At 43.2% G+C, this 7778-nt stretch overlaps 1 protein-coding gene across 3 annotated transcripts in view; it reads left to right on the top strand.

Moving 5' to 3' along the window:
* Nucleotides 1-308: 308 nt before the first annotated feature.
* MAST4 (microtubule associated serine/threonine kinase family member 4) overlaps nucleotides 309-7778 on the top strand; it is a 195124-nt gene continuing 187654 nt past the window's right edge. For all 3 annotated transcript variants that reach the window (XM_014582630.2, XM_014582627.2, XM_027766794.1), the window contains exon 1: nucleotides 309-714. In XM_014582630.2, the coding sequence (XP_014438116.1) occupies nucleotides 623-714 (92 nt within the window). In that variant the 5' untranslated portion in view covers nucleotides 309-622. The remainder of the gene's footprint in view (nucleotides 715-7778) is intronic.

Below are 7778 nucleotides of genomic sequence, written 5' to 3'. Positions count from 1 at the left end.
CCAATGCTCTAAAAGTGCTTTGAAGTTTCCGTTTTTTTCTTTTTCTTTTTTCCCTTCTTTTTCTTTTCCAGAGGGGAGGGCAAGAGGAGCTTTTCCTATTCAAATTCTTTTCCTTGTATGTAGATACCAAAAAGAAACTCAGCACTGGGCTTGTTCAGATGTGACTGGTTTTTCTGATAAGCCACAGCCTCCCGGAACCAAGACTTAAAAATAGTCGTCCCTCCCCCTACCCCCTGCAGGAACTGCAAATGGTATCTGCCAAACAGATGACAAAGTACCTTGGACTGAATCACACAGAGACAGCATTTTGAGCACAACGCAGGCTAAACTCTTGTAATTACTGTTTATAGCTGGCCAAGGCTGGCTAGGAGAGGGCAAACCCAAGAGGAAATAAGTTTCCTGAGCCTTTGAGAGATGGCTGTGTATTAATTAAAGGCTAGGACCGGACGGGTGCCTCTCAGACATGCTCCAAGTTGTTCTCCAGATCACAGTTCATATCACGTTTTCTCTGGAGGGAGTGAGTAGATAATCGGGATTTTTTTTTTTCTTTTCTTTTTATTTTTCTTCCTCTCCCTGTTTTGGTCTTATGGCCTTGAACCCGCAGTGAATTGAAGAGAAAGAAATGGATATGTCTGACCCTAATTTTTGGACTGTGCTCTCAAACTTTACTTTGCCTCATTTGAGGAGTGGGAACAGGCTTCGGCGGACACAAAGGTAAAAAAACGCGGGGATTCTTTGCCTGGAGAGGAAATGCTTTCACTTCCCAGGGCCCATGGGGCCAGGCTGCCCAGCCTCTTGGCTGGGGTTTTGTTTATTGGGTGACAGTTTGAAAAAGTTTATACCCTGCTTTGGGGGCACTGTTTCAGGTATCCCATCGTCCTTGTGGTTTCTGGGGTAACCCTGGTGAACGGGCTTCTCCTAGTTTGTCTCCTTTTGAAATGTGGGTAATGAGATGTTTCCTTGGGAGTGGTGGGAAGAGAAAAAGGGAAGGGGAGAAGAGATACTTTGTCTAAGTCTGTGCCTCTGCTCAGACCCCGTTTATCCATTTCATTCACTCAGACATCAGGGCTTCTGGGACGCCTTGTAGAGCCTTTCAAATGTCCCCTCTTAAATACCTGACCCTTGTGAGAGGTAAATGCAGGAGGCCAGATAGCCCAAGTTAGCCTATTTTATGTGACTGCTTAAAAATAAGGTAGAGCTGTGTAACTTTGCCATTTTTAGGTTTCCCCCCCACCCCTGATTCGCTGGCATTTATTAATAATACAGGACTGGCCTTTTCATTCTGTAACATATACTTCACAGACTAGGTTGCGAGGGTTAAGATGAAGATCGTGGCACAGGGAAAGGCAGTTTAGGGTTAGTTTGCTGACACTTGGGTTGGAAAATAAGATTTTAAAGGAGGTGTTTCCTGTCCACATTTGTGTGCAGTACAAAAAAATAGTAGCCTTTTTCTTTCTTTTTGTGGTTTTAGAGGGGCACACCCTCCGAGTTGTATAAATACAGATTCTTTGTTTTTTGTCAAAACTTGCATTGCATGTACACGTGAACATGCATGAGAGCAACGGTGCGGTCAGGTAAACAGGATGCAGGCTATCAGATTGGGAGCTTCGGAATCCCTGTGCCAGAGTTCAGAGAACACAAAGGCGCGGTTCTTACTGTGTTGTTATACCTATAACTTTTTCTACTATAAATGCAGTTTTTTCTCTTCAATTTTTTTTTTTATGATACTTCATACATTTCCAAAGCATCCTGGAATACTCTCACATCCACCATTCATACACAGACACACACACACACACACAATGTATGCGTGCTGGAGTGTGACATCTGGTAGGTTTTCAAGTCATACTTAACTTTCAATGCACTTTGAACAGTGTGATTCCACAAACCATGTTGGGTTCTAAAATCCTTACCTTTTAGCTTCATTTCTTTTTTTAAGCAATGCGACTACACTGTTCATATGCCATTTATGTTCAGAGACAGTCTCTTTCGGTGTTATTTTGTACCAGCTGTGTCATTGCTAAACCTCCGAAACAGCTAATAAAGTTGAAGGATGGCACTACACATGAACAGGGCCACTGCTGCGCAGGGTGGTGAAGTGAGTGACCTGTTCACCTTTTCGGTTTGACGGGAGCCCTTAAATATGAATATTTCTGAGTGGTGTATCTTGGCAGCCACGCAGGCTCCTCTTTTACCTGGAGCCAGTTCTTGGAGAGATAAGTCTGCCCTGGCATCGTACCCGTGTGTCAGAACCTGAAAAGCAGTTGCAGACTCCCTTTCCCCTACATACCTGTTGACAGTATTATCGACAGAGTCAAATGCACCAGGAATTCTTGGGCAGCTCTGATCCTGGCTTTAAGGCAATATCTATCCAACCTGAATACTCCAATTAAGACAGCTCACCCTGGCTGGGAGAAAAGCTTCTAAAGGAACCTGGGTTCCTCCCAGCAACATGAGAGAGAGTGGGAGGGCTGTTTCCACTCCCAGAGTCATGGACCCCGCAAAGCAGAGTGGGTAGAATTTCTTCCCTTCCTTCTAAGAGTAGTGTGTCATGGCCTGTTTGTTACTAGGAAGCTTTCAAGATTTTAAAGTTTGGAAATAAGCTTCCTGAAGTTTATCTCTATATCTTTCCAGCCTTTGTCAGCCTCCCAGGGCCAGGACTGCTTTATATTTATTATGCTGATTTGGAAAGATGAAGGGCAGGTGTCCTCCTCTCCAGGGCAACTTGAGTGGCTGTAGCATTCTGTTATTACACAGTGATCAGTTCTGGCTCTTTGTCCTTCCTTCAGGACATGAAACATGGTTACATTGCGACTCTTCCCCTTCTGCAATGTCTTTTAACTGCTCTAAACCCTGTCTTCTCCAAGTCTAGCCCCTTTCTTATTTGGCTGACCTGATTTCCTAAAAATATCTCCTTTTCAAAGTTCTCCTCTCCATTCCCAAGTTGTCCTTTATTGCCAGCCTCAATAAGGGTGTCTTCATCCAAGAGAGGACTCCTCACACTGGCTTCTGTCGGACGTTCCTTAGCCCTCGAACTGTCTCTCTTGCTCAACCCCTAGCATCTTGCTGAATCACCTGCCAGATTGTTCATTTTGCTTATTTCATCCCAGCTACTTGTGCTGGTTAATGCTGTAATCCAGATGATGTCATCTTAACTTTTTCTTTCATACCTGCTTCTTCCTTCTATCAACAAGTAAAATTCAGCTTTGAGCCAGTGAGTGAGACTCATGGAACTCGTAGGGATGGGCTGTTTCTACCACTTAAATGAAAGAGAGCAAGGATGGTTTCAGACTCTACTGTAAACCTTTGTAATGTTAGCAGTTGTCATCATGAAGGCCTTTGGGTTAGCTATGTCACATCTGCCTTGCCAGTTCAGTATCACACAAGTTTGTGCATTTCACAGGAAAACTTTGAGGGTTTCTCTTTCAACTCAGAACCCTTCCTGGGCCTTTACTCCTGGAGTTCTTGGAGGAAAGCAGCCCATGGACTTACCCTGAGGCCTACATGTGTTTTGTTTTGTTGCTTTTTGCCAGAAAGCACACATGCTTACCAGAGGGACATAGTAAAAGAGCCAGAGAGGAGAAAGCACCATCCCACGCACACACGCACGGGCTATGGTCACACTGCAACCCCTTGTCCTCCACTTCATCCTCTCTCAGGATTTCGAGCACTCAAGCACAGACACCTAGCATATTTCTCAAGCTGCCAGTTGTAGGACTTAAATGACCTGATCCGCCATGTGAGGCCTGGCTGCCTTAACCAGCAGGCCATGGAGCCAGCCCTAGGTTCTTTGAGACTGTACAGTGCAGTACTGATGAACGAAAAGCCTCTATTCCTTGTGCTACGTCCCGAAGGTCGTACATTATACCCCTCATTCCTTTTTGACTGTGTCAGACATTGGGGTGCCTGGATGCCTACTGACTTTTGTTTGCTGTTTCGATGTAAAGCTCACAGGATCCTCTGGAAGCAGTTCCTGTTTTCTGACTGGATTTGCCTTTATTCCCTGTCTCTGGTTTCCTCAAGTCAGTCTCAGTAGAGCTATTGACTTTCTGGTTTGAGAGAATACAGGCCTCGTGGACAAACTCTTTCAACCACAATTTGTTCTTTTAGACTGAAGTCATAATTGCTTGTTTTAGAGACTTTGAATTTCAGAGATCTGTTAATATTTCCTTTACTGTGGATTCCTTTCCCGACTTGGAATGGAAATTATTGGATTGTCAGTGAAGTCATGATATATTTTTTATTTCTTTGTTTTGTTTTAGAGGTTTTTGCCATGAGGCATGTGCACTTACCAGAGAGAGACAGAGACAGTGAGAGGGAAAGTAAGAAATCAACCTCCCCAGGAGAGATGGCCACACCACAGTCCCTTCTCCTCCATTCTCCTCGTGGGATCATGGGCACACATGCGCACATGCCCAGTGTAACTTTTAAGCCACTGTGTTCAGGACTCAAACCATGGTTAGCCTTGTGGGAGTCCAGCAACGTAACCACTATGCCATCTGCTGGTGCTCACGACATATGTTTTACTATGTTTTCCTATGCAAAAATATATCATGACTTTTCAGACAACCCAATGTGTTATTGCTTGTGTTTATAACATACTTTCTTATCCCACTAGATTAAAACCTTTTGTGGGGGATGAGATCAATCTTTTTTCACTTATATCTCCTCTCTGTCACACTGCAAGTAAAAGGCTACAATTGATTTCTAAATGTCATTGCTACATTTTCAACAAGTTGGGCTTTTAGTTTTGCTGAAGCACAGTCTTGAGAATCTTATTTTTAACCTTAATGTTGAGCGATCTGTCATATTTTCATTTGGCTTAAGTGATAATCCCCACATCTCGATAGCACCTAAGTCAATAAAGCCCTTATCCAAACCAGTGAGCAGCTTGTGACTCAGTTAAGCACTTTGAGCAAGTTTCCAGATGTACTTTTTTGAGAATCAAAAATTCTGAGAACCTCTAGGATGAAATAAGTTTTTAAAGAATCCTTTTTCTTTTAAATTTTTCCTGAACTTGCATTATTCAGCTGTTGCTGTGCAGGTACATTGAGGGATCTTAAACTAATTGCTGTAGTTGTCAGAATGTACTGAATTTTTGTGCAAACTGCAACTTCTTTTCAGAAGTATTTATAGCATTTGGTGAGTTTTTCATTTTGTTTAGCTCATGAACATATGAAGAGTATAGAAAATAGATCTCTTTCCTGCCGTGGCATTCTAGGTATTAGTGAACTTGTAGTCACATCTTTTACCAATAGCTCAGTTAAATTCACATTTATTAAGTACCTATTATGTTCCTGGGAATGTAACCATCCGAAAGCTGAAAGCCATAGGCATGACTTCAATGAAGACATGCAAATAAATTATTGCAAAGCGAAACAATAGAGAACTATTTACATGGTACACCTAAGCTAGATGAGTCGTGATTGAGTAAGAGAGACTTGGGTCTCAGAGAACCAAGAGAGTCACCATATAGGAAAAGCAACACCTCAGTAAGTTTTGAAAGATATCAGCCAGGTTTTGTATTTATCAGCCAGGTTAGGATCTTCCTGAGGGACAGAAGAAACGGTATATACAAAGGCATGGTGGCCTTGGCAACACAGAGTTCAAGGAGCTATACATAGCTCAGTATTATTGGAGCATAAAGAACCCGAAGCATAGCTTAGTATTACTGAAGCAGAAAGTTTGAAGAGACAGTGCACAGCACAGTGGCTAAGAGGATCAATCTGAAGCCAGTTCACCTGGGTTCAAATCTTGACTCTTTGATATTGGGCGAGTTAATTTCTTTGGACTTCAGTTACTCCACCTTTAAGATAGAAATAAGTAAGTTATTACTTATTTCATAGGATTGTTGTGAAGATTAAAATGTGTTCATATGTCAAGTGCTTAATGCAATGACTGGCACATAAAAACTCTCCATAAATCTCAGCTATTGCTGTTATGACTGTCATTACAACATGAGGATGAGGCTCGGGGAGGAGCGCTTAGGACATGATATTTGAGGGTGTTTGGTCTTTATCCTGGGGGGCAGAGAGATGTCTAGTGAGTTTAAGTCTGGAAGTAGCAGTGAGACCTAAAAAGCAGTTAAGAGGTCAGTATAGTAGCTTAGCTGAAATATTGTGCAGGTCTGGGTAAAGGATGTGATGAATTATGCTTTTGAGAGATATCAAGGATATGAAGTTGATAGAAATAGAGCAGCCATTGGTTTTGAAGGAAGAACAAAAAGAGTCCATGGTGGCCCTGAGATTTTTGACTTGGAGGACCAAGGAGGTAGAGGAACTACCTGCATATTGAGTGGTAGAGGCCAAGACAGTATTTGCCAATTTTATCCCTTGGAATTCACTTACACCCTCATTTTATGAATCTCTACAGACTGCCTCTGATTTACAATGGTTTTCTTTAAGATTTTTCAACTTTCTTTGGTGTTGGCGATTAGCTTTTTTAAAAAATTGACAATGACTTTGGCTTAAAATAATAAGCACTACATTCTGTTTTTTACTTTCAGTATTCACTAACTTCTGTGATATAACTCAGTACTGCATTACGAACTAGGTTTTGTGTTAGGTGGTTTTGCCCAATGTGGGTAGATGTATGTTTTCTGAACACACTTAAGTAGGCTAGGCTAAGCTGAGTTACGATGTTTGGCAGGTCAGGTACACTAAATGCATTTTTGACTTCCAATACCATCAACTTACAAAGGGCTAATAGGGATATGACCCCACTGTAGGTTGAGGAGCATCTGTATTTTCTACTCTTATGATGAATTCATTTCTTTCTTCAGCTGACCTCCCAGGATACAGTTTAAACCGGACAGAGTCTCAGATCTCACTAATAAACAAATATCTAAATACTCAATAGCCAAACTCTGGTCAGTTTTTTGAAGGCTCAGAGCAAGAAGTGAAATCAAAGAGTAATTACCATGTGGGGTGGGGTTACTTAAGATAATGCGAAAAGGGAAGGTCTTTCAGGAAGGTCTTACGTAAGGGGAGACCTAAAGGATGAGAAAGATCTCTTGTGGGATGAGTTTAGGGGCAAGCATCTGGGAATATCAGCTGCTCTAGGGCAGAAGAAAGTTCTCTGGGCAGGCAGTCAGGGAGGCTTGACCAGAAGTAACAGGCATGGGAGTCATCAAGAAGACCTTCTAAGAAATACTTTGGACTAAGCCAGGGAGGAGCTAAAAGTGTCCTCATGAGGAGTGGATAGAGAGATGGTGCAGGGAAGGGAGATTGGGACAAGAAGCCTGCGAAAAGGAAGGGACCAGGAGAGTGCTGTCCCAGACAGATCACACCACCATGCCCCAGAGAGCTGCAATGAAGGCATGTGTTGTACTGGCAGCAGGGTGGTCATCGATGACATCAACATGAACAGTTGCCCCAGAGTGCTGGGTGGGAGTAGGATATCAGAAGCCAGAATTCTGACAGGAGCGAAGTGAAGAATGGGAGACCACAGGTAATTTCCACTCTCTGTGGGTAGCTAAGTGCAGCAGCAGTGCCTCCTGGGGGCCCAGCCTGTGCTCATTCATGGCTGGCCTGGCAGCCTTCTTCCCTGAATCATATCCCCTTACTCACTGTTGCTCACTTCACTGTCTGCTTCATCGCCCAAACTTGCAATGACAGTTTCCTTTTCACCTCCCCTCTGGGAGCTCCGGTTCTTTCCATGGGCTAGTGAGTTTCTCCTTTCTCACATGTTGGAGTTTCTCTTGCTTTAAAGCCCTGACTCGGAGCGTCTCTAGCCCCCACGCACTACCCTTGGTCTCCCCACCCCCCCCCTCACCCCCA

The sequence above is a fragment of the Tupaia chinensis genome, unplaced genomic scaffold, assembly GCF_000334495.1.
Source record: "Tupaia chinensis unplaced genomic scaffold, TupChi_1.0 Scaffold143695_1, whole genome shotgun sequence".
Taxonomy (NCBI): domain Eukaryota; kingdom Metazoa; phylum Chordata; class Mammalia; order Scandentia; family Tupaiidae; genus Tupaia; species Tupaia belangeri.
The sequence above is the reverse complement of the archived record's forward strand: the minus strand, read 5'-3'. Positions and strand labels throughout refer to the sequence as shown.